Source organism: Typha angustifolia, chromosome 8, assembly GCF_048772165.1.
Source record: "Typha angustifolia cultivar Huaian chromosome 8, ASM4877216v1, whole genome shotgun sequence".
Classification (NCBI taxonomy): Eukaryota; Viridiplantae; Streptophyta; class Magnoliopsida; order Poales; family Typhaceae; genus Typha; species Typha angustifolia.
Genome location: NC_133246.1, coordinates 16554278 through 16580397, shown reverse-complemented (window position 1 = coordinate 16580397; position 26120 = coordinate 16554278). Strand labels below are relative to the sequence as shown.

The 26120-nt window shown below is 39.4% G+C and overlaps 6 protein-coding genes across 7 annotated transcripts; 2 read left to right on the top strand and 4 right to left on the bottom strand.

The window, feature by feature from the left end:
* Positions 1 to 475: 475 nt before the first annotated feature.
* LOC140765224 (pyruvate decarboxylase 2) lies at positions 476 to 2992 on the bottom strand. Its single transcript, XM_073104198.1, has 5 exons — positions 2367 to 2992; positions 2092 to 2255; positions 1325 to 1975; positions 1112 to 1229; positions 476 to 1007 (listed from the first exon to the last, which is right to left on the bottom strand). Exons 1-5 carry the CDS (start codon positions 2892 to 2894, stop codon positions 648 to 650), a joined length of 1821 nt encoding a protein of 606 aa, XP_072960299.1. The 5' UTR covers positions 2895 to 2992; the 3' UTR covers positions 476 to 647.
* Positions 2993 to 5897: 2905 nt separating this feature from the next.
* Positions 5898 to 9810, top strand: LOC140764162 (INCREASED PETAL GROWTH ANISOTROPY 1-like protein 1). The gene is made up of 5 exons (XM_073102567.1): positions 5898 to 6583; positions 6742 to 7058; positions 7136 to 7247; positions 7583 to 7714; positions 7793 to 9810. The coding sequence occupies exons 1-5, from the start codon at positions 5972 to 5974 to the stop codon at positions 7862 to 7864; spliced, it is 1245 nt and encodes a 414-aa protein (XP_072958668.1). The 5' UTR covers positions 5898 to 5971; the 3' UTR covers positions 7865 to 9810.
* Positions 9811 to 10815: 1005 nt separating this feature from the next.
* On the top strand, positions 10816 to 14480 carry LOC140764161 (receptor-like protein 41). Its single transcript, XM_073102566.1, has one exon. The coding sequence runs from the start codon at positions 11053 to 11055 to the stop codon at positions 14383 to 14385; it is 3333 nt and encodes a 1110-aa protein (XP_072958667.1). The 5' UTR covers positions 10816 to 11052; the 3' UTR covers positions 14386 to 14480.
* A 906-nt stretch (positions 14481 to 15386) lies between these two features.
* On the bottom strand, positions 15387 to 17938 carry LOC140766064 (zinc transporter 6). The gene is made up of 2 exons (XM_073105470.1): positions 17089 to 17938; positions 15387 to 15797 (listed from the first exon to the last, which is right to left on the bottom strand). The coding sequence occupies exons 1-2, from the start codon at positions 17800 to 17802 to the stop codon at positions 15483 to 15485; spliced, it is 1029 nt and encodes a 342-aa protein (XP_072961571.1). The 5' UTR covers positions 17803 to 17938; the 3' UTR covers positions 15387 to 15482.
* Positions 17939 to 18936: 998 nt separating this feature from the next.
* Positions 18937 to 22038, bottom strand: LOC140765344 (SAGA-associated factor 11). 2 transcript variants are annotated; one of them, XM_073104385.1, is made up of 5 exons: positions 21789 to 22038; positions 21610 to 21718; positions 21170 to 21475; positions 20790 to 20986; positions 18937 to 19173 (listed from the first exon to the last, which is right to left on the bottom strand). In XM_073104385.1, exons 2-4 carry the CDS (start codon positions 21649 to 21651, stop codon positions 20804 to 20806), a joined length of 531 nt encoding a protein of 176 aa, XP_072960486.1. In that variant the 5' UTR covers positions 21652 to 21718; positions 21789 to 22038; the 3' UTR covers positions 18937 to 19173; positions 20790 to 20803. The 2 variants fall into 2 exon arrangements, with proteins under 2 accessions (XP_072960486.1, XP_072960487.1); XM_073104386.1 differs by having other exon boundaries at positions 21877 to 22035.
* Positions 22039 to 23281: 1243 nt separating this feature from the next.
* On the bottom strand, positions 23282 to 25625 carry LOC140765391 (uncharacterized). Its single transcript, XM_073104451.1, has 3 exons — positions 25473 to 25625; positions 24949 to 25062; positions 23282 to 23557 (listed from the first exon to the last, which is right to left on the bottom strand). Exons 1-3 carry the CDS (start codon positions 25509 to 25511, stop codon positions 23435 to 23437), a joined length of 276 nt encoding a protein of 91 aa, XP_072960552.1. The 5' UTR covers positions 25512 to 25625; the 3' UTR covers positions 23282 to 23434.
* Positions 25626 to 26120: the final 495 nt, after the last annotated feature.

The window sequence follows — 26120 nt, the reverse complement described above, 5'->3', positions numbered from 1 at the left end:
CCTAATTAAGCCTCTCTGATATAAACAAGGCTTCGGATGAGGTTAGGTGCACTTGAACCGGTAGTGGACGGTCTGTTATAATTATTTACTAATTAACAACTCAAGCTAGAGTAGTGGTTTGTTTAAGCGAATTAAGCCATTATTTAAATCTAGAACCAGAAGTGAAGTGGGTGTAGCTATCACTAACCATTAGCCCATAACAGGGGGCTAAGGCGCATTGTTTGCTTCGCTAAGTTGAGAGTTGAGACAGCGCTCAGCAGTCCTGGGTGGAGGAGCTAAAAATAGTTGGAAAGCAACAGCAGGTCACATGGGAGAGCCTGCAAACCCATCATTTTAATTTAGATAGATACATGCACTGGTTCTCTATTGGCTAGCGTCCTCTGTCAGCTTTCTTCCATTTCTCCATTGCACCAGAAAACACACTCAAAGAATTCACTGAATCTGGCACTGTAGCACAATAAAGATGCAATGAAGGTCTGACAACAGTCCAAAATTAGATGGAAGATATTATAAGAGCTGTTGAAAACTGGACTCTGGAGACGGATGAACACTACATCTGCTTGAGAATGGAAATATATATGGGCTACTACAAGAACATAACTACATAAGAAGACATAGCTCAGGTAATTTCACATTGAGGACTAGTTTCACTGAGGATTTGGTGGCCTGCTATTAGCTGCAGAGACTCTTGAGCCCCACTCCAGTAGCTCTTTGCTAGTATCATCCTTATGCACGATGACCTCAATGAAGCACAAGCAATCCTTCTTCGTCCCCGTTGCTGTTTCGATGGCTTCCTTGAGCTCCTCCTCGCAAAAGACCTTCGCTGTCCAGCATTTGCCTTCGCCATTGTGGATTGCTTCCACCAGGCCAGTGTAGTTCCAGTTCTTGATCACATTGTAAGGACCATCATGGATCTCTACTTCGATGGTGTATCCACCATTGTTTATGAGGAAGATGATGGTGTTCTGCCCGCACCGCAGCATCGTAGACACGTCCTGCGCCGTCACCTGAGTTACAACATAGATGGCAAAGATATTAGAATTGAAAATTAGTTAAGACATTACATTTGAACCACAGTGAAACGAACTCAGAATTGCATTCAAGATGATACCTGGAAGCTCCCATCACCAATGCAGGCAATCACACGCTTATCCTTTGCACCCTGGGCATAACCCAGAGTTGCCCCGACTGACCAACCTATTGATCCATACTGCATTTGGAACTCATATCTGCAAGGAAGGGGAGCTACTTGTTTAGTAACAAATAAAGTTGGATACTTGGATGAAGGTAAAAGTGGAACAATTCAATGAGAAGAGGAGCTCACCCACAGCCTTCTGGCAACTTGAGCTTCTGGCAATTAAACCACGAATCTCCGGTCTCGGCGATCACGGCACTTTCGCCCGACAACATCTTCTGTATGTGCTTGAACAGTACATTCACCCTCAATGGCTCTTTAGGCTTGCATTCAAGTGGGTGGCCTTCTGGTACAAAGATCCGGTGGTAGTTCTCGTACGCCGTCGTGTTCTTCTTGAGCCGCTTGGCAAGCTCCTGGAGGAAGTCTTTCATCAGAATGCACCCAAAGGTTGGGCCATTGGCGACAACGACCCGGTCGGGCTGGACTATGATGGCCTTCTCCTTCTTGAGGAGGAGAGAGTACCCGACTGAGCTGTAGTCGTTAAAGATGGGGCCTGCGAAGATATAGGCGTCGGCAGACTCGACGATCTCGGCGCAGAATGCCGTGCTGATGGCGCCCCAGTAGGTGCCGATGAACCGAGGGTGGTCCTCTGGCACGAGCCCCTTGGCTGATGGCATTACGGCAACTGCGTATCCACTGGCATCAGCCAATTCTACAAACGCCTTGCCGGCTTTGGCCACTCGAATTTTTGGCCCACCGACGATGACTGGCTTTACGGCTTTGTTCAGAAACTCCACTGTTGCTTCCACCGCCGCCTCTAAACCCAACTTGTTGCTCAATCTGATGATCATAAACAAGCATACCGATTAAAAACACAAATTAGTGGGTCGTCGCAAAATCCAATATACCAGTAGAAATGAATTAAGAATCAGACGATGTAACAGGGGGGCTCGTACCTGGGGGAGAGGAAGAAGGGGACAGGATCATGGCTAAAAGTGGGATGAGGAATCGCCGGGAGATTGCAACTTATGCTGATATAGACGGGCTTGCTCTCCTTGAGCGCAGTGGAGATGGCTGTGTCGATCAACTCGTGGGCATCTTCCAAATTGTTCACTACCGCCTGGAGTGCAACAAGATCCAATGTTTAGCTTCGAAAAAGGATCAATCGCTCAAAAGACGAACATGGTTTATCCCAAAATTTGATCTTTAACCCAGAAAATATGAATCTTACTTGGTAACAAGTGACGGTTTGGAAGCAACGGAGCTCCTGGGAGAAATCGGAGAGCCCAATGGTGTGGTGAAGGATGCGATTGGTGCCGTAATCGTTGGAATTAGGCCCCCCAACGATGCAAATTAGAGGGAGATTCTCGCTATAAGCCCCAGCGATGGCGTTGAGGACGCTGAGACCACCGACCGTAAAGGTCACGGCGCAAGCCCCCACGCCACGAGCACGTGCGTATCCATCGGCAGCATACCCGGCGTTGAGCTCGTTGCAGCAGCCGACGAGCCGGAGCCCCGGCTCGGCGATGAGGTGGTCTAGGAGGGTCAAGTTGAAGTCTCCGGGAACGGCGAAGACGTCATGGACGCCGATCTGGACGAGCCGCCGCGCCAAGTGGCGGCCCAGTGTCGCCTCCGACCCCGACGTCGGCGGGACCAGCGCCGGCGTGATGGGTTGGCAGGGGGTCGCCGGAGCGTGGCCCACGCAGCCGTTCGCCGTCGCCTCCACCGCCGCGTCCACGGATTCTATGTGGGTATCCATGAATAACACTACCAAAGAAGTGAGAGAGAGAGAGAGAGAGCACTAAAGAAAAGATTCGAACTAAAGATACTTTTTTGCTTCTTTGACGTATGTTTTGTAGCCTTAGGACTCTATATATATGAGGACTCGAAGACTGGGGAAAACCATGGGTGGTATTACGGCAAAAAATGGTTTGGGGAAACCTGGGGTAGTATTTGAGAAACCCTGCAGCGGTTTTGATGACTGGGTTTAATACTATTGCGGCCTCGTGATTAGCGTGACGAGGTGGACTCACCTCCACCATTGCCGGGGTTTCTTGCCCCTCAAGATTTTCAACGCGTGTCACTGTTGTCGGCGATACAAGATTCCAGTTAGTCCGCAGCGGAGAACGGTGATGATCAGAAAATAGAAAGTAGAAACCCTTCACGAATATAAATATCCCTTTTAAAATAAAACTTTTCTTTAATTTTAATGCAGTAACTAAATAATAATTTATCTTATTTAGTATGCTAATTTATTATTTTCTCTTCTCTTATTTTATATAATTTCAAAAAATTAATTTACAATTATTATTCTATTATATATTAATATCAAGTTTATGTTCTTACTTATAATTACTATTAATTTTTTAATTAGCTTTATTCCACATAAATCGAATTACAAAAAAAGGGTCATAATTGAAAAAAAAGAAACTGAGCGAAACCAAGTCGCCCCTTGTTATTTATTCAATGGGATGGTAGACCGTTGGGTTGCGCACAACTTTCTAGAGCTTTTACTTCGTTTTAGACTTCTCCTACGTATTATTTGGTCGTACCAAAATACAAGCCTCGGACTCTCTAGAAATAAGGAAATTTGGGTTCAAATTGAGGATTTCTACTTCGTTTTCTTCGCATCCTGGTTTGCCAAAGTGGACCCGAGGAAACAGCGGCGAAGCCACCCGGGCCCAGCCCCTTGGGATCTTATCATCGCTTGCGTGGCTTCATTTGGATACTTCTATGAAATTTAACTATGTAAGTGAAGAATAATTAATAAGCTTAAAGCTTTTTTAAATCCCAACTTTGGACCACCTGAAGACCCCCTAATGACCTTTTTTCAGAGAGATTACTTCAGAAAAAGTGATACTCTTCGGGCTAAGATTTTCTTTTGGGTTCGTTGACCAGTTGAACCCAGTTAGCCCAATGTTACTCGGCCCGAGCTATGTCATCATGGCCCAAAATTAGTTTGGGCTTGGATTTGGGCTCACCCGAATCAGACCTGATAAGAATTAAAGAATAATCTTCTCAAAGAAAAAGTTTCTAATTCATTTTTAGAAACTTCTCTACTATATATTTAATTAAATTTTTTTTAGCTCCACTTTTTTATTTTGGCCCATTTTTCTTAAGATTAGAGTCAGTTTATTAAACTTTACTTCTTATCGGACTACCAAACACACTTAAAGTATAAAAAAATATTGTGACATGTCAACCTGTAAAAAACTTCAGACCATTGCATAGAACGAGAATTTTCAAAAGCACTCGAAATCTAAATAGCCAAGTTCCATACAAAAAGATAGATGCATTTCAGAGGCCATGGAACTAATTAATGCCTCCAATTTATTATCGTTGCCCTTGCATCAGGGCACAAGCATGCACTTTAATGGGCTCTGCCATCCTGTGTTTCGTCCGATCCAGGGCAAGGATCTAATTCTTCTTCTCTTGTTCATTGATGTGAGAGATAGCTGTCCTTGTCCAGGTTGATATTACTCGCCATCAAGCAGAGATCTGAGAGCAGTAGTTGTCTGCAAGTAATCTTGCCCGACAAAGAGTTAAGATTCACAAACTAAAAGGCTTCAGAAGATTAATGATAACAGAAATTAGTCAAAAGAGGTGAGTCATAATGTAGTGTCACAGTTAAGAGCAGAGATTTCGCTAATAAAAGAACGAAGAATGAATACAATGATGTCGAGATGGATATATGATGATTAAGATTTGGAAAATGGACCTGGTTAGATATGATAATGAGTGATCAGAGGGGGTTCATCAATTTACAAAGTGATTAGATTATTTAAAAAGATGCATTGATGAGAAATATTAACATGTTAGTTTGAGATCAACATCATTAACTTCTCTCTCAAAAGAGAAAAAGAAGAAAGAATAGAAGAGATCAGCATCACTAAAATCAAACAGAACCAACACTAAAGAACAATGTAAGAACCTTGTGCAGTGATTTCTTTTTCTTTTGTTTCCCCCACTTTTTTTTTGTTCTCTCTCTCCTGTCAAACTAACAACTCTCAGATTGGTAAAGAAGCTCCATCTTTATTCCTTTTCTACATAACTTCGCAATCAAGAAAGCTTTCACATAGGTCTGTCCTATCAGGAAACTAATGAAACTTACAAATCAATGCACATGGAGATAATTAAAGACAATAGTGTACCACATAAAACTGGTTTACACTGATCAAATAGTTAATTCCAGGCTCAGCCCAAATGGAAATCCAATCAACAAATGAATTATCCATTGGCTAACTCATACTTCACATCTATTGAGTGTTCTACTTAATTTCATGGGTAACAAGAAGCACAGTTTTACAGTAACGACGCTAGACCATTAAGAGTTAAAGTCAAGCAGTTTATGTTCTCAAAAGCCACTTCAGTAGATCTCCATCACTGAGAATCTTCATAGTACTATGAGATGAAATCTGAGTCACCAGCAATATGTTGAAACCTTTGAATTTAAGCACTTGCTATGAAGGATGAAAAGATCTTCAAGCAGCTTAAAGGGGGAGATGACAAAAGAAAAGCTGTCCATTTCTGATTGTTTGACCAGCTATTTAGTGAGGTTGCAACAATAATTCCTTGTCAAGACAGCTACCCAGTATCAAACACTTTAAGCCAAGCACCAGGCCTTACCTACCGGTAATTTCGCAAAACAATGCAACTATGACAGAGGCAGCCTTACCTAATTACTTGTAGGTTTCTCCTTCACAGGCATCAAAACCATGTCGGTAGAGGAGTACTCAGTAATCTACACAGGCAACACCTGCGAATGATAGGAATGAACATTGTGAGAGCTAATAGAAGGAGATAGCAAAATTGGAAATTGGGCTACTTCATCAAGAAATGATGAGGGAGGAGGACACTCACATTGCAATACTGCGAAACAAGCTTGATGCATCACTCGAGAGAAACCGCTCCTTGGAGAAGGAAAACGAGCAATTGAGACAAGAGGTCCACCATATGAAAACACAAGTAGCACTGCTTCGAGGCCAAGATGCCGATAGGAGATCAATGCTGTGGAAGAAGTTGCCTGGATCCATCGGTGGCAATAGTTCTTCTCAGGAAAAGCCGATGGTTCATGATAATGGTGCAGAAGAAAATTTGGTAGGCTGCAATTCATATTCTAAGCAAGAAGTATCAGGACCACCGATAATTAGTAGATCGCCGAGAGTGCCAAAGCCACCCCCAAGTCCTACATGCTTGCCTCCAACATCAAATATGCAAAAGGAATCATGGCTTCCTCCACCACCGCCACCTCCTCCACTACCTTTAAGATCCCCGGGTGGCTCAATTAAGGCTGTCCGACGAGTACCAGAATTAGTAGAATTGTACCGATCACTAACAAGAAAAGAAGGAAAAGCAGATATTAAAGCGGGCAGCATAGCAACTCCAGTAGCTACAAATGCTCGTGAAATGATTGGTGAGATTGAGAACAGATCGGCCTACCTTTTAGCTGTAAGCATATAAAACTCTGGAGTCAATTCAATTGATCATGTAGCCAAATTTTCATTTAGTTAGTTAAGGTGCTTTGAATTAGTACAACCAATTTTCTGAATATGCATTTTCACTATGTGGTTGAATTGAAATAGATCTGACTAAAACATGCTCAACAGATCAAGACAGATGTGGAAAACCAAGGCGAATTCATCAATTTTCTAGCAAGGGAGGTACAAAATGCAGCGCACAAAGAGATAGCTGATGTTGAAGCATTTGTAAAGTGGTTGGACGAGGAGTTATCCTACCTGGTGGATGAAAGGGCAGTGCTAAAGCATTTTCCTCAATGGCCTGAGAAGAAAGCAGATGCAATGAGAGAAGCAGCTTTTGGCTATAGAGATATCAAGAACCTGGAATCTGAAGCATCAACATTCCAAGATGACAAAAGATTACCCACAGCCATTTCTCTCAAACGCATGCAGACATTGCAGGACAAGTGAGAATACTAGTTGTGTTAGTCAAAATGTATATTCAAGTAAATGGAATAACCTCATGCTTCTTTCTCTACTGCAGATTGGAACACAGTGTCCATAGTCTTGAAAGAGTGAGGGATACCGCAATCAGAAAGTACAGGGGTTTTAAGATTCCCTGGGAATGGATGCTTGACACTGGTATCATCACCCAAGTATGTGGTTTTACATCTTACTCTTTAAAAATAGATATATGACAATAGAAGTACACTACTCAATTCTTATACTACATGCTATTACCGATGCTTGCGTAGAACTTTAACTTGCAGTTAGTCTTCAATTTTTATACTACATGGCTACATGCTATTACCGATGCTTGCAAAGAACGTTAACTTGCACTAAGTCATAAAGACCCAAGCTAAAATAGTCAAGAGAACTACACTTGCATTCTTCATTCAGATTATGGAGAGCGAAATGATCTAATCTTGGTTTTCTCAGAGCAGAAGATTATAACTTGGGAATTCACTTATCCTGATTTCTTGTTGTGCAGCTAAAGTTGGGCTCCATGAAACTTGCCAAAGGATACATGACTCGAGTTGTAACAGCAGTGAAAACAGATTCGCTCTCAGATGATGAGGAATTAACTTTACGGGGTGTTCGTTTTGCTTTCCGAGTGCACCAGGTAGCCTCCTTCTATAGCCTTATTTCTTTGTTTGTAATTGTTGATAGCTACTAACATCACGAGTGAGGACCCTTCCAGTTTGTTGGTGGATTTGATGAGGATGGACGGCATGCTTTCCAGGAACTGAAAAAGTTAGCAAGCAAGTCATAACCAGAAGACTACTCTTTCATAGTTATATTTACAGAAGCAATACTGAGGCTCAAAGCCGAACTAGAAAGGTTTTACTAGTAAGCCAAATTAACATTATGTAAATCAAGAACTGGTTCTCTGGATCGTTGCTATCCATATTTGCCGGATATGAACTAGCTATTCTATACTACCATTGAATACTCAATTCCTTATATATATATATTCACATTGCATGCATCCCTGACTAGTTGGTATCTCCCATCTCTTTGTCCTTCATGTTTTAAGATGGGAAGGAAGACTATGATCAGTAATGTGAACTTCAACTAGGTATAAGATTCATAGAGCCTAACTAGTATAACCATCGGCAAGTTTGTGGATCCTGAACAAACTTATCCAGATGATTTTCATATCTACGTAATGGGTTCTAGATCAGGATCAACAGATTGAACTTCAAATTGGATGAATCATGGTAGTATCACGGTATCACCATAAGCTCCAAATTGAAAGATATGACAAAAACATGTACTGTTACTCTATCAGGAACAAGTAAAACATTGAGAAGAATAACATTTGGGAAGGATCAAATATGACTTCCTAAATCTACTCTCTCCTGTATCTTGTGATGAACTTCATATCAGCCAAAGGATAAGTACTCTTAATTTTCAGAGGGAAGTGCATACACGTGTACTAAGCATCTTCAGATACTTAAAAATCTCTAAAGCCAATCAAGCTGCAAGAGTGTTGAATGTGTCAGTTCATCAAAACATATACTTGTTGTGCTCTAAACAACTAATCTGATAGTGCATCCTAAAGAAAATTTTCGTTACTAGATAATTAGCTTTATCAGACAATTGGTCTGCCCATAGTCAGCCAAGGCGGGGACAGAGGAGGCATGATATACTCACCCTTGACCAATTACCAGAAGGTTGTTGCCCTCGTGAATCTGTATCACAAGTGCACATCAGGCAACCCTTGATTGCCACGCTAGGTGGTGCCCTCTTGTTAGTTTAATTAGAATAAAAGCTGAATAAGAATTTACATATGAAAGCATACATTACTTAGTTTACACAACAAGGAAAGTATATAGGAGAGAGCAAAATGGCATTCCCTTGAATGTATAATCTTTTTTCTTGTACATTAGTGATATGCAAATAAGATGAATCTATACTAAGACTAAATCCAGTGGGTTCCATGAAACACAGATCACATACGAAATCTGCAATGTCATAAAAATGGAGATAGGCATCAATAAAACTATCCGACATATCTTGTAAATCACTAAGCTAACGCACACTTAGTAACTCATCTGCTAGAAGAAGAAGAATAAAAAAAAGAAAGAATCAGTAGGATTGTAGTCGTTACTGAGCAATCTAAATACTCATTAGAAGGTGGCGATATCATAACAGGCAGTCAGTCATTTTATCGAACATATAAGCTTCACCTTTATAAATTACTTACATAGATGTAAAAGCAAAAGCTTTCCCCAACTAAAATTTTTGTTTGCTGACAGGAACAAAATAAGAACGCATAAGCCGAGACAAATTTCAGTGCATATAATCAGCAGAACAAAAGAGAATTTGTTGGTAAACCAAACACCCATTTATCTCCATGTTAACCCACCCAATAATTTGCACCGAATTCAGAAAAAAGAAGATATACATGCTACTACTGATATAGAATGATATATAACAGGCTATGCATAGTAAATTCCAAGCAAATTTACCAAACCAAACAAAAAAAATGGAAAATGCACTCAGAGGTCTTGGTGCCATTACGAATAAAGTTTTACCTATCAGAGAAGCCAATAACACTAAGAATTCCACTCGGGAAGATGGTATCCAATTCAATTGTAAATAGAATCATCCGTGGAGTTTTTGACCAAACTAGCTCTCATCCAAATTTTTTTAATCTAGATGACTATCCCTCAAACTTATTATCAAATAGGGTTTAATTCACTGTAGTCTTGATAAAAATAAAATGCTGAACTAATTAACATTTTTTTCTTAGATAAAAATACTAATCAGTTCAACATTTTTATCTAGTCATATATAAATTTTCTTGACTTAATCTTTCAGTGATTAAAACAAAAAAAATGCTTGAAGATAAAAATGCTGAACAATTCAGTGTTTTTGTTACGGTTACAGTAAATTAGACCCGACGAGTTGATAATAAATTTAAGTGACGATCTATTTTGATTAAAAAAAAAGAGAGAGTCTAATTTAGTCAAACACTCAACATCTGTGCGAGTGAGATCAATTGAGCTCGAATGTAACTGTCATTGAACCAAACCAAAAGGTGTCAGCCGAGGCTCAAACTAGGCTGCGCTAGACAAGCCCGACCTCGATGCCTCCTCGTAGTCCCATAAGAGCCCACCGTTGCATTAACGCATCGATCTTTTAATCACGAGAGCACGAGATTAAAACAGGAACACTATCATAGCATCAGATGTCCACTATCGACAGTTAAAAAAAGGAAAAAGATTGCGTTAAACGTAAAGTGATACTTAGAATGTACGAATTGCTGTTATTAAACAATTTAGACTTTAGAAGTCAAAAATATGCTGCTATGGTGGAAAACCACCGAACAAATGCATTGGATCCACCTCTATAAGACACCTAAGTCTTCCTTATTAGGCCACGCTCAACTTCTTCATGAAACTTGGCCCGTGGAGGTGGTCCTCCAACTATAAGACATTTTTAAAACGCCTTTTATACAGGACCAGGAAGATCTAACAAAGATACAAGAAAAAGAAACAAAAAATTTAAAGATAAATAATCCTATCACCAGATTAACCGCCCCCTCATTGTCAGAACTTGCCGCTGGTCATGTAATGCGGCTTTATGGTCTGCAATATTCACACTCATAAAGACCAAATTACAAATCCAAGTGTCTAAGTGATATATATATTTACCTGTATATATATATATATATATATATATATATATATATATATATATATATATATATATATATATATATATATAAAGAGTTGCAATTTTATTAATGGTCACTCTAATCTCCTATTAAGAACTTCCATGGCCAAATCTCCGTCTCTTTCCATCAAACGCGTTTTCTATTCATCTCCTTCTCTCGTCTTCTCTTGGCTTTCCGGTTACCACCCGGTTGGCCACCACCTCGTCCATGGCTTCTGCCACTCCTGAGTTCAATTCCGTTCAACTCCTTCCGTTTCTGCCCTATTACTTCCTCCAATGAGTTGCCGTCACAGCCGCTTCCTCCTCCTTGTTTGCGTTGCTATCGTGTTCTTGTGCTTAGCAAGTGAGCTCACCGCTGCTGATCTATGCCTCCCGGACCAGAGCTCCGCTCTCTTACAGCTAAAGCGAAGCTTCTCCTCCTCCAAGCTCGCATCTTGGCGACTCGGCACCGATTGCTGCAACTGGGATGGGATCATCTGCGATCAGGGAACCGGTCAGGTCACCGCCCTTGACCTCAGCAATCGCTCCATCTCTGGTGAGCTTGGTTCCAGCCTCTTCAATCTAACCTCCCTTCGGTATCTCAACCTTGCTTACAACCTGTTCGACCAAATCCCCCTGCCGGCTTCTGGCTTTGGGAAGCTATCTAATATCACTTACCTCAACCTCTCCAATTCCGGCTTCATCGGCCAAGTACCTGGCGACATCGCCCACCTCACCAATTTGATTTCGCTCGATCTTTCTACATTCTATCTCAATGAGGAGCCTAACTCTTCCATAACACTCCAAGACCCAAACCTCGGAAAATTGATTGCCAATCTTAGCAATCTACAGAAGCTTTATCTTGATGGTGTTAATATCTCGGCCGATGGGCTCGAGTGGTGCAGAGTGATTTCAGAGTCGGCACCTGGCCTTCGTGAGCTGAGCTTGACAGGCTGTTCTCTTGGGGGCCCCATAGACTCGTCGCTCTCCCGCCTTCGGATGCTGTCTAAACTCTGCCTTGATCAGAATATCTTGAGCTCCAGCGTACCAGAATTCTTTGCCGACTTCTCGTACTTGACTGTGCTTCGACTCAGTTCTTGTGGGCTTAATGGGGTGGTCCCTGGTAGGATATTTCAGCTCAGGAATTTGACAGTTATTGATGCATCAGGGAATCCTATGCTCTCTGGTCAGTTTCCGGAGTTCCCAAAAGGCAGCGCTTTGGAAAGTTTGGTTCTTTCTAACACCAACTTCTCTGGGGGTATACCCGAGTCAGTTGGCAATCTCAAGTCGTTAAGAAAATTGCAGCTTATGAGTTGCAATTTCTCTGGAGCGATACCATCTTCGCTAGAAAATCTTACACATCTTGTTCATTTGGACCTTTCTGGCAATAATTTCAGTGGTAAGATCCCCTCCGTTATGCAGTGGCATGGAATATCTGATATTATCTTGGCTAATAATAGGCTGACTGGGTCACTACCTTCTTCCGAGGAATTTATGGGGCTTTGGAATCTTACCAAGATTGATCTGCGGAATAATTCGCTCTTTGGCTCGATTCCTGTGTCTCTGTTTGCTCTCCCTTCTTTGCAGCTTTTAGTGCTTTCGCAGAATCATTTCTCAGGTCATCTGAAGTTCTCAAATGCATCCTCTACGTTGCAGACTGTCGATCTAAGTAATAACAACCTCCAGGGACCGATCCCAAAGTCGGTGTTTCAACTCCTAGGACTGAGAGTTCTATTGCTTGCATCAAACAACTTCAGTGGCATATTGGAAATAGGTATGTTTCAGAGCCTGAGGAATCTCTCTAGGTTGGATCTCTCAAGCAATATCCTTTCGATTGTAGAGGGAGATGGTAACTCTTCATTTGCTTTGTTCCCCAAGATCAGCACATTGTCGTTGGTATCTTGCAATCTTACAAAGCTCCCTGGTTTCTTGAGATATCAAGATGTAATGAGCAGTCTGGACCTGTCAAATAACAAGATTTCTGGTGCCATACCCAAGTGGATATGGAACATTGGAGAAAGTAGTTACAGTTATTTGAATCTCTCTTACAACATGTTTACGAGTGTGGAAGGACCTCTTCCTAATCTCTCTGCCATTCCGACGATGGTTCTTGATTTCCAGTCAAACATGCTTCAGGGATCTCTTCCTCTCCCTCCACCAAACACTATTGTCATGGATTACTCCAACAACAACTTCATGTCTTCTATACCGTCCAACTTCACCTTATACCTTAATTACACCGTCTTCCTTTCAATGTCCAACAATAATCTCACAGGAGAAATTCCTCATTCAATCTGTAATGCTAGCTATCTGCTAGTTCTCGATCTTTCAAATAATAGTTTGAGCGGTTCAATCCCATCTTGCCTTTTTAAAGGAAACAATGATCTGGTGATACTGAATTTGAGAGGTAACCTGTTTAGTGGAACCTTGCCACAAGATATTAGCAAGGGATGTATGCTTCGGACAATAAATCTCAACAGAAACAAGTTGGAAGGGAAGTTGCCCAGGTCTCTGGCAAACTGTGATATGCTAGAGGTTCTAGACATTGGCAACAATCACATAGTTGACACATTTCCATATTTTCTGGGAAATCTATCACAGCTGCGAGTCCTTGTTCTGAGGTCAAATGGATTCTATGGCCCAATATTAAATCCTCCAGCAAGCCAATTGATCAATTCCACCTTTCCGACATTACAGATCTTTGATATCTCATCCAACCATTTCAATGGCAGCTTGCCATCAGAGTACTTCAAATATCTGGAGGCAATGATGGTCGGCTCAGATTCTAGCCACGACACAGTGGGATTCAGCTATCTGGATTTTGCTCCATCCCACTATTACCAGAATTCAGTGGCAATCACGATCAAAGGCCTGGAAGTTAATCTAGTAAAGATCTTGATGATCTTCACATCCCTTGATCTCTCAAGCAATGGATTTGAGGGTAGCATCCCTGACGATATTGGGGAACTCAAGCTTCTCTATTTGCTAAACATGTCACACAACTCCCTCAAAGGTGAAATCCCTTCTCAGCTAGGGAAACTAGTGCAGCTCGAGTCATTGGATCTCTCTTCAAACCAACTCTCAGGACAAATTCCTGAAGATCTGACTGCACTTACCTTCCTCTCTTACTTAAATCTCTCATACAACAACTTGGCAGGAAGGATACCACAGTTCCAGCAATTCCTTACATTCTCAAACACTTCATTTGTAGGGAATGAAGGGTTGTGTGGGTTGCCGTTGTCGAAGCAATGCAGTGCAACAACTGCAGTGCCTGTTTCAAGGTCAAAACTTTCAGCTCTTATGTCATCAATAAACCTAAATTGGCAATTCATATTTACTGGAGTGGGCTTCGGTGGGGGCTTGGCAATGGTGTTGGGTCCTCTGATGATGTGGAGCAAGGGGAAGAGTTGGTACAACAAGCATGTAGATTCAATGCTTTTGGCCATCCTACCGGTGTGGCTTTGTAACACCTGTGGAAATGGAAAAGTGGGAGCTGAGGGGGATAATGATTCCATGGAGGAGGAAGAGAAAGTGCCAAAGTTCTGTCTCTTTTGTACTGGATTAGAATTTTCTGAAGAGAGGATCATTATACATCATGTAGATTGCTCTTGTCATACATTAGATGAGTAGTCTTGAGAGTTCTCTGTACATAGATGCTAAAGTCAATACATGAAAGTAATAGGAAGTTTTCTATTGTTAAAAAATACAGTCGCTCTTCTTGACAATTCTTTGTGAAGATTGATGCTTCCAAATTGCGAATTTGTCTCATGTTGGACTTTATGTCTTTTATGATAGGTGATCCTGAAGCAGGTCCTACCTAAACTTGACCAGTAGCTTCTTCGACAACCAGAGCTACAACTGTTCGCTTTTAGTATTTTTATTACATAGAGATCCTCTTTTAGTATTTTGCTCTATTTTATAAAGTCTAAACCATCACTATTGGTATCTTTGTCAAGGGTCCATATCTCAGTGCTATTGTTCACTATTAGAAGGCCCAGCAGCTGCACTCATATTCCAAGCCCTCGCAAATTTCGTTCCATTTTCTTTGTGTTGATCAGTGTGCCATTTAGTGTTCCCATGCAGCAGACGCTAATTGCTATTTGATGACCAGCAACAATAGAATTGTGTTCAAAGAATAAAAGCACCCTACTTGTTTGTTGGCATCTGTACTTTGTGGTAATTCTCTACATCCTTCTTTAGAAGCATTAACAAGGCATTATTTTTCCTTCACCAAAAAGAAGAAAAAGAAAAGAGCAGAACTGTACAAACAGAGGATGAAAAGCCCACACCTATTAATCTATTATATCGTTTACTCTTCCACCACTTCACTTTCCTTTTGGACTGATATCTAATTTATGGCAGTGATCATACAACATACAGTGTAATAGTTCCAACTGCAGGTTCTAGAACTCAAGATTTCCAATTTGTTCATATTTAACAAACATTTCATGAAAGGTATGCGAGAACTGAAAAAGGGTTGCCCTGTAGGTAAAATAACCAAATACGAGAAGTGGATATACAAAATGGAACAACCTCAACATATCTACAGATATTATCATGCAGAAATATTAGTCCTTACCCCAAAAAAAAATCCACTTTGAGCTAGTCTGGAGAATATGAGGCACTAGAAATGAAATTACCCATTAAACATAGGTGGTCTAAGACTGAAGATCATGCAATTCTGTCATAAATTATTGTTCATCAAAATAGACTATGACAACAGAATTCTAAGCCCAAAGTGCTAGTATAGACATCGAAGTAGATCCCAGTACTAATGCTATGTATGAGGCCTTCTTTAATCGGGGATCTGAGGACATTGTTTTGTTGTGAAAGAAATCTAGAGCAATTAAATCCACAAGTCCCATATATATTAGAATTCCAGAAGAGAGAGAACCCAACAGTCCTTCTGATATGAGCGCATTTGGACTGCTATCGTCATAGCCTGTCAAATAGAAGATGATCATTCCCAACACAATCCCCATTGGCGTAGTCACTGAGAACATTATGCACATGTAACCAACTGTTCCCAATCCGAAGCCAGCCTGCAATCAACATGACATCATGTCAATTATTCAGCACGATTAACTTAAAGTGGAAGAGATGAGATATATTTCTTTTTAGCATGTTAGGAGATTCTGCAAATGCTGCGTTTGTACAGAATGTAAACGGCATATGTCCACAAGAATGAGATTGACCTGTGAACTACACCTAATCATATAATGAAGACCCTACTTATGCCCAATATATGGTGTACTATACTTAACCTAACTTTTAATAACAATTAAACTTGAAAAGGAAAGCATTAACAATTGATATTGCTTAGTGGCTCTTTAACCTGCATGCTTGACACGTTCAATGCCATTTCCTATGTGCATGCATATATATAAGTAAACAAGAAAATGAAAATGAAGTAAAGTGAGAGATAAACTAGAGGAAAGTTGGTGGGGTGGAAAGCAGATGGATGGAGAAAGATTGGCTTGCAACACCAGACAGGGATAACTCTCTTCTTTGTTGTCAATTAAACAGAAACATAAATCTTCCACTTCATGCCAACTGTACTCCTCACTAGGTAACCTTGCAATACGAAATTAAGAATGTAGTGACAGATTAAAAAATATTAAACACCATTCAAGGAATTTTTTTAATGTCCACTAAACACTCTTTACATGAATTGGGGTCCCCAGCTTCTTGGTTAAGACAAACTTTAGCTGGTTGCAAAATATATGCTACATACAGAGTAAAGATATTGGCTGCACCATTCTTGCATGAAACCTTCACTGGATAGAAAGTCCCCCAAGAGGACCATGCATTTGGAGTTGCTTAAATAAAGGCTAGCCAGTATTTCAATATTTCTGTACATCTTAAACTAATGAGATCATTAGCTACATGAAGTATTAGTTGATCATATATCTTAGGAGTTGGAAGCATCTAAACAATCTTCGGTTCCTTATTGCACAAATTCCTCCAGTCTTAAGTCATGAATATAGGATTATAGAAACCAAAACAAACTGTAATTCCTAATCCTACCAAGTACCAAGTACCAACTAAGTAGCATTCAAGCTTAGTACATTATGTACTTAATCAGATTCTTCCTTGATCCAGGAGGACCAAGAAGACCAATTTGAGCACCGATCCAGGTGTAGAAGAACAATTCTTAAACCCCTAGGCTAATTTCTCAACAAACTCCCATTGAGCTCAATAAATTCCAATTTTGAGAGGAAAAAAAGAACCCAACGATGATAATGGTTCCCCATATCTGGTGAAGAAGACACAAAAAAGAAAAAAAAAAATCAATCTTTAAATTTAATTTGAAGTGAGTTTCGCTTCTTTTACCTGGGCGATGCATCCACCAAGGCCCATCCCTTCAAAAATTTGATGGAAAGCAAGCGCCACAACGAGCGGCCTAATAGCGCACTGGTTCTGCGACATCCCCATGGTCACCCCAATGATCACCGAGTGGAAGACAATCCCTATCTCCAATACCTGTGACACCATCCTCTGCTTGAACTTCGCCAATCTCTCCTCCTCCCCTTCATCCACCACCACCTCGAGATTACCACCATGGGCATGACAGCCCACGGCCACGAGTACCTCTGGCTCCAAGTTGACAGCTTTTTTAGTACTCACTTCGTGGAATTCGATGGGAGTGTAGTTTTGGTGCTCTCCGGCGGCGTGGGAGGTAGCGAAAAGGTCAACAAGGAGGGCGAGGAGGGCGCCGATAAGGCAGACGAGGCCGGAGAAGGGGAAGTCGCGCCACGGGTGGCGGGAGGCCAGTTGGCAGTCGGCGAGCGCGGCGAAGGCATCGGGGAGGACGTGGACGAGGGCGGTGGAGAGGATGACGCCGGCAGCGAAGCACTTGATGAGGAGCAAAGCGCGGGCATAGAGGGGCTTCCCCTCGAAGAAGCGTGCAAGCGCCACGGGGGCGGAGATGCCGGCGGCGCTCGTGGCGAGGATTACGACGAGGGAGATGAGCTTGAGGTGGGACGCGGCGGCGGCGTCGCGGCAAAACTGGTTCCGAGTCGGGTCCGCGACGGCGCAGCCCGACATGACTGGATTTGGCCTGGGAAACTCCGATTGGGTTGGAGGACGGCGATAGCTTTCTCTTGTGAAGGGCAGAAGGGGGAAGAGGATGAAGCGCAGAAGGGGTTTTCAAGTCTTTGAAGTCTGTTGAGTTTGTCTTGTAGTTTGGGGAGTTGCTTGGTGAGTTTTAAATATTATTGGAGTTTAAAGTTCCCATTAATTAATTAATTATAGCTAAAATTACTCTCACCATATTCGCATACGTTATATATATATATATATATATATATATAAAATTATGACAAGGTTGTGACCAATGTTTTGGGGACAGTATGAGAGACACATAGCATTAAAGTTGGGAGAATTGGAGTGGGGTTTGCGCCTTTTATACGGCTTGCATTAAGACTAAGGCACGGGTGGTTGTGGGAGAAGAATAATGGCCACTAAAATATCCTTGATGCGATTGGGGGAGTGAGGGGGCGGTTATACTATTTTGGAACGAGAAATTATAGACATTGGGTGACGTGGCATAACAAAGACGAGTTATGCTTAGATTTTGTCGTGTTGTTCATTTTGCAAGATGTTTATAATATATCTGGAATTCTGGATATGTTTATGTAATGATCATGGATGATGTTGGTGAGATCCACCTCATGTGTTAGTATTTTAATCTATTTAAGATTTAACACATGAGGTGGATTTCATTAGTATTCTACTCATGTGTTAGTATATTAATCTAATTAAGATTTAAATTAACTAAGGGATTCATCCCAGTTAAGCCAAATACCACCTCATTGTTTTCTTCCTTAACTTAAAAAATATATATATTAACTCTACCCTAAATGATCGTGATGTCTTTGAGACATTAAACTTTAAAAAAAATATTGAATGACCTAAAATATAAAAATCAAACGGCAAATATCTATAGGATATAATGCAAACGAATAATAAAAAGTAAAATTTAGGTTAATTTTGATAAATTATTTTTCCTTTTTTCTTCTCTTAAATTTGATTAAAGGATCTATCGCCGCTTTGATGTGAGCATTTCTTTCTGGAAGACTTCTAAATGCTAACAACTTATGTTTGATGTTTAGCAAATCACATTTCTTACTAAATATTTGACTCTGAAATTAAAGAAAAAGAAGGCAAACAATGTCAGACTGTGTGAAGAATTAGCCCAGCCTTTCAGCCTCCAAACATTTCCTCTATATAAAGCTAGTATGATATTCCACGAGTACATCTTTTTTCTGTAAATTTTCCAAATACATTTCCCAAGGAGCACCATAAGCCAAAGCATAGTTCATCAATGGCTTTGAGCCTTTGTATTTTTCCTTTTCTCTAAATCTCCATCAGCAGAGAGGGAGGTGAAAAGGTAGTCATATTTATGTCAAGCGCACACTGCAAAGCATGACAAAGAATGGTATGAGAATTACACATCTTAACTTCTTAATATGAAAGGAAATTCTATCTTCATAGAAGAACAACAAGAATATGAATAGTTTAGTCAAACATTACCAATTGTGATGTATAGTATGCAAGACAAGTGTAATTTAGATCGGCATATGAAGCAGCTGCATAGCATATACTGAGCATGTCCATAACTGAGTCTTATCATACTCTACTAGTCTCAAATCAAGTGCAGCTTTTCAAAGTAAACAGCTTAGTGAAAATTTTGGTTCTTTGGTTCTCTTAATCTACCATATGAGCAAGAGTAAACAGCTTTTCAAAGCCAAAGCATAGTTCTCTTCTCACTGTCTCTTGGAACCCAGTTGAATTAGGAAAATCGTTACCCCTAATGTTCAGTGGGACGACAATTTTTCACAAGATCGATAATGCTTACGCTCGGGATCTACTGAAATATAATGTCATAAACAAACAAATTGTGAATATATATAAGCATAATGTATAAGCATACAGTAATAGTATATAGTTTTCCGTTAAATAGCTTAATTTTTGTGTCTAGGAGCCACTCTGAAATAACAAAAGATCAAATTGAATTTTCTTATGTTCAACCAGAATACAGCAGAGTAGCACATGACAAAGAAAATCCTCTTACCACTTACCAAGAGCTACGTTATCAAGATCGCTTAGCATTATGTCCTAAGGATCATTCTTTTGGTGCTCAATTGAATACAGTCCCTGAAGCCATGACTCATTATTTAATATTCTACACAACTATCTAACAAGCACAAGGCAACTTGTTCCTGTGCCATAACATCTCCAAAAAATTTAGAATTTGCAAGTAGTAATCTAAATTTGTAGAATGGATGGCTCGAGCTCCTGATTTATACAGATGTATTGGTCTTTATGTCATGGCCAGAAACTCAAGGTATTCATATTATAAAACAATAGAAAAGGATCCCAGATAGCCCATTTGTGGACAACAACAAACAACGCAAATTCAGAGGAGGTGCTTATATAGAGGATAAATCAACCTGACAAGTTTTAAACAGTAAGAGACTAGTAACCTCTTTGCACAATCCTCAATATACTAATAGAATTGGTAGAGAAACATTAGTAAAGAACACATAAATTGTTCTAAGTATAATATTGATAATTACTGAGTGAAACGCACATATTACTTTTTAAATAAGCATATTTTAGATTACACATAAGTAATAGATACAATGAAATGTTTCCTGAGAAGAGTTAAGTATTACAGTTATGAAACAATTTTATGTACCAGAATGACAAAAATTGACAAAGAAGAGTTTAGGTGACTACTTCTAGTGGATACAATCCGTGATATACTTCACTTGATAATGTTTTGTCGCGATGTGTGCTAACATCATTCTGCTTTCTAAGGTTATACAAGATTAGAGAGATAAATATTGATTTTTGCAATATGAAAGTAATCCACCTTGTTTGTTCATAATTTCATTATTTCATATAAGCAAGATTACAGGAAAACAGATGTGCATGCACCAGGAATAATGATTTGTAGCACTGTAAGCTAACTATTTTCGTGACTATTAAATGATTAACTACTAATATCAAAAAGATTTAAATCAGACCTGACACAGAGGCTTCATGACTCCTCAAATGTGTAGTCAGCATACTCCTCTCCAACACCACCACTGGTGCCATTAGGAACCCTATGAGTGTTAATTGCATTGGAGTAAGGTGCATAGACAGAAACTGGACTGCCACGAGAATGCCTGTTCCGTGCAATCGTACTGCTTCTTGTAGCCTTTGCACGAGCCTTTCGACCCTGTAATATGAAGAAATCACAGCAAGGCTAATTGCATCATTAGATTCTAACAGACTGGTATAGAAAACCAAAATTATACTCCTCACAACAGTGATTTTTCTAACTAATACAGCAAATGAGTAAACCATTAAAGTATTCTTTCATCAATATCCTTTGAAGGGTAGCCAAATCATAACAACCCACCTTTCCCATGCATTTCTCCAAGTGAGGAGCAAACCTTCCGGCCACGATCGGCCGCCCACAATTCATGCACTCAAAAATCTCACTAGCAATTGCCGGGTGAGTCTGGCCAAATATGTCAACTACATTCTTGCTATTCGATTCACCACTATTGCTAGGATCTGTAACTCGTGCCTGAACCGAAAGCCTCAACTCCTCTTCCTCCTCTTCGAGATTTCTATCAAGGCCCAATCTTGCTATCCGGTGACACTCGGATGCCACATCCACAATAATGGAATCAAGAAGGTCCTCAAAACAATGCGAAGCAAGCTGCACAATAGGCCACAATGAGAAACCCTAGTTAGCACAAACAATCTCGACGGATCATCACAAATTCATCTTAAAAAACGCAAATTTAGAGAGGTTACAGATAGAATCAAAAGATTACAAACACATTAGCTCACCTGAGATCGAGGAGTTAAGTTGCCATCATTGGTTGATGACATTTTTTGGATCAGGGAATTCAAACTATCGATCAAAGCTATCAAAAAACTTTTGTTTCCTCCCCTAGTCCTGTCAAAAGAAAACAATACGTCGATAAGCAAACTTGTACAAGTGAATGGGATCGTGTGATAGTTTTTACCAATTACGGCATCCAACGAGGTGGAGAATCGGAATGAATCAAGTTGGGTGGTGTGATTTCAGAATGGATTGGATAGGTTGGATCAAACCTTTTCTTTACTTCGAACTGGAGAATCGAGCTAGGGTTGGATAAAGAGATTGGGAAATTTTTGCGGGTGCGCGAGGAACTTCCGAAGAGGATGCTTCTAAACGATTTGCGCGAGGAAGGGAGGGAGCTCAACTGCGCCAGTTAGGACTCGAACTCAGCTCGATCTAAGAATAGTAGGTCGGTTTAGAAAAATATAATAAAATTGCATGCTATTATTATTTTTATTATAATCGATTAAACTAGAGATTGAATTTAAAGATAATTATTAGATAACACATCTAATTACTGATAAGATTTCAGATGATAGATATATATTTATCAAATCTTCACGATCTAAAATTTAATATTATTTAAATTTATTAAAAAATTAATTAAATTCTGTATAATTTTATTTCAAATAAGTATTTTTTAAATTTGATATCTAATTTACTCAAATATAATTAAAAAAAATATTAATTTTAGTTTAAATATAATTATAAGGGGGTAAAGTTACATAAATAAAATTATAAGAGGGGTAAAATAAATTAAAATTATAGAGAGGTAAAACATAATTTAAACAATAAAAAATATAAGTTCCCCTCGTCATCGAAGTCGGCTTCCTTATCTCTTTGGCACATCATCCTCCAAGTTAAGCAACATCCATGAAGATAATTGAAGACATTGGTACCATTCTCTCTGAATTTTAATCCTTCTCCCTTCCTCACATTTACCGTCAACGTAATCAGACGACGAACTGCCTTGTCGTTACTGGTCATTTAGGTGCTTCCATTCTTTTTGCAACTCCCATGCTTCCAGACAGTCTATTCTGAGGGCAGAAATAATCTCTTTAATAAGTTTTCTTTTTAAGATTTTATGCCTTATAATTTCAGTATCTTACAAAAAAAACACATACACACTAACTAGATAGGTGGCATACTGATAGATTCACACATACAAAGATCCCAATAGTCTTCTGCTATGACAAAACGCCTGGATATTGCTCACGTCAAAATAGAAATCTGGAAGCAGAGTCGTGTGGTCGACCATCCGCAACTGTCTATAGATACTCAATATAGATGAATGTATGAATTGCTACAATGACAATGGAATTTGATCCTCATCTCAATTGGATCTGGGGGGAGCCATACCAAGGCAACCACCTAAACCTGCAATATGAGAACTGCCAGGTTATGAACAATTATTTCATACTCCAACATCGCATCATCTCATATTGGATAAGACTTTGACTAAAATCCAACCACCTGGCGCCAATTTTAATCTGAGTCAAATGCTCCCCAAGCCACTCATCATCAAATCGAATAAATTGACGTAAAATCATCAGAGAAGAGCCAGCAACTAGAAGCCCATGCAGGAAGAAACAAATCGCCGAAAAGAATGTGCTTCTGAATGATAGTAAATGATGAACATTGGTTGAAGGAGGAATCATGTTACATTAGAACCAACAAACATGTAAAGATCATTACATCCTAAACCAACAGAAGCAAGAGGGTTTCTCATGTATTTAGCAATCATGCTTGACCAGAACAACCATGATTAACTGTTCCTTTCCAGCCGAATGGTTAGGAGCTTCCAGTTTTATCCCCTTTCAATGCTCCAGAGGAGGAAGGTTCACCAGCAGAATCAGGAGAAGCAGCACCTGGCACTGGCTCTTTCTTCAAAGATGTTGGCATTCCTGAAATTTCCTGCACATTTCTTTCATACGTCAGTTCATAAGAGGGAAGATAAACCTTGGGACATAATGAAAATGTTTCAGCTTAGTACACTCATTTACAAGATAGAGACTAACTTTTGTTATAACAAACAGCCTTCCTCAAAAGAAATACTGCAGCTTATTACTTTGTTTGAACTTTGAACCCTGGATTGATTGCCTATGTTTCTATTCTAACAAATGGTATCTTATATTTGAGCAATCACTGAGCAAGAACCATTGTGTATATATTCTGGGAAGTATATTATAGCAACAGTAAAAAAAGGGTGATCCCAATAACCTTGGGAAAAATATTAATCATTGAAAGGGAAAGAGACACGGCAAGCTGAAAACACAACTCAAGGAGCAATATAGTAAAGAATCTTTATTGTTGAAATAGTATAGTACATTTATCATGCATTTTTACACCATATTTTGATGCCTAGGAAATAGTTCGAATGAATCATCTGTTCTTTTTTCTTTCTTAATAGTTATGTTAACAGATCTCAATACCATAACATCTATTCTTTAATTGTAAATAAGTTCCAATGCATAATACTGTTGTCCTCCCTCTCTATATTTTTATACGTATATGCAGTCTAAATGCATATATCATGTACTAACATATATACACAAAAGGAGAAGGGAAAAGTACCCTTTCAAAATAGTGTTTCAAAATAAAAGTACTGAATTTCTCCATTCAGAAAAGTCCATGGAAAATTATAAAGGTATGAATTATGAAGTATGGACTTTTTCAAAGGGTTGAAATAAGCCTTTGCAATATAACAAGTGATTACTGTGAATCTGCCAACACAATGAAAATACATGTAGAAACATGAAAATTCCAGAACTTGAGCACTCATTTTCTTCTGACTTCTGTACATCCTAAAAACCTCTAACTTTATATATATCTGATGGTTTTTCAAATTCATATGTACAGTTAAATAACTTCATTTCTTATAACTGCTGTTGAGTTCTTGAAAAAGTGAATGTTGTCCAATGAATGTAATGCCACCAAAACTGGTCCACTGAACACAACAAAGATATGTGAAATGCTGGAAGCGATAGTGATACTTGAATCACCAGGCTAACTTGACAACACAGGTAGTAAGCAGCCAAACAAGTCACAACCATGTCGAGATTCTTAGAGAGATTGGAGCAATTCTTAAACTTTTTTATATTACAATCAGCGACAGATACCTCATGGTCCTTATCAAAACCAAAAGATACATATCAAACATGTCCTAAGATGCAATATAACTTCTGATCTTTGTTAAAATACCCTTAGAAATAAATTGATTCTGCAATTCGATGCAATTTGTAGAGAGAGAGAGAGAGAGAGAGAGAGGGTGAAAAATAAAAATAATGGGGCAGAGAAAGGTATACCTTCATAAGGTGCAACCTGAGATCAGTTGGTTGAACTCCCTCCCCAATGCACACCAAAACAAATGCCGTATAGTGAAAAAGAACATCCGCAGCAGCGTCCTTCCGCTGCTCAGTCTGCAGTCGTAGCTCAATAATTACATATTTCAGGGGAATCTTTGAAGAGAAGAGGGAAAAATCTTTTCTTATTAATGTGAATAAATAATCTTAAAAATTACATAAATTCGCAAAGAAATTTTGGCTTATTAATACGAAAACAACAGTGTAAAACCAAGCAAGTTCTTTAGGTATACTTTCCTAACTCTGAATTTAACATGTAAACTTCAAGATCAACAACTCTATGACGTATTATAAGATCTATATCTCTTCTCGTAGTTAAATTTTAAAGCATAGCAACAGTTTACTTGCTTTCCAAGCTAGTTACGGAGAGAAGCCCAAATCCAAGTAAAACCTAATGAAAAGAAACGTTCTACATCGATCTCACATCCACACAACATGTTTTGAGAAGAAGAACAGATTGGAATTACCTCGTAATCTTCCCAATTGAACTTTGTTGTCCGCTTCATCTTTCTCACAAATCAAATCTCCCGCAATTCTTGATCGTCCTCGCAAACACACCAACGCGGTTCCTCGATATTACTCTCTCAATCTTGGATTAAAAGGCCACGCGTCAGTATATATACTCCTTTGGTACTAGAAACGATAGCTCATCGGACGGTCAAAAAGAGCTGGTCGAGTGCGCCCTCGCTTCGGGCTCAGTTCGTAAGGAATTTATTCAACGAAAATTACATCTTTACCTCAAGAGATTTCTTTAAAACTAAAAGTTACTCTCTCTTATGAAGGTTTGTAATATCCAAGCTTGATGAATGAGAAATATTTGAGAGGAAAGGAGTGTAAATTTTACCAATTCTAATGAAAAATATCTATTTCTCCAATTAATTTTTTTAGAAAATATTTCTCCAATTGATTATTTGCAAACTTTTTTTAGAAAAAGGGCAAATTGCTCTTTGTGCATTTAAAATAATCTGTCAAATAATTGCAGATACATCAAGACCATAAAAAAAAGTCGTGTGTCTCAAAAGGAAATTCAAAGATGTACATTTTACTCAATCATAGGGAGTTAAAATATTTTAATCCTCTTTATTAAAAGAAAAAGATTCCACTTTATTCAATTT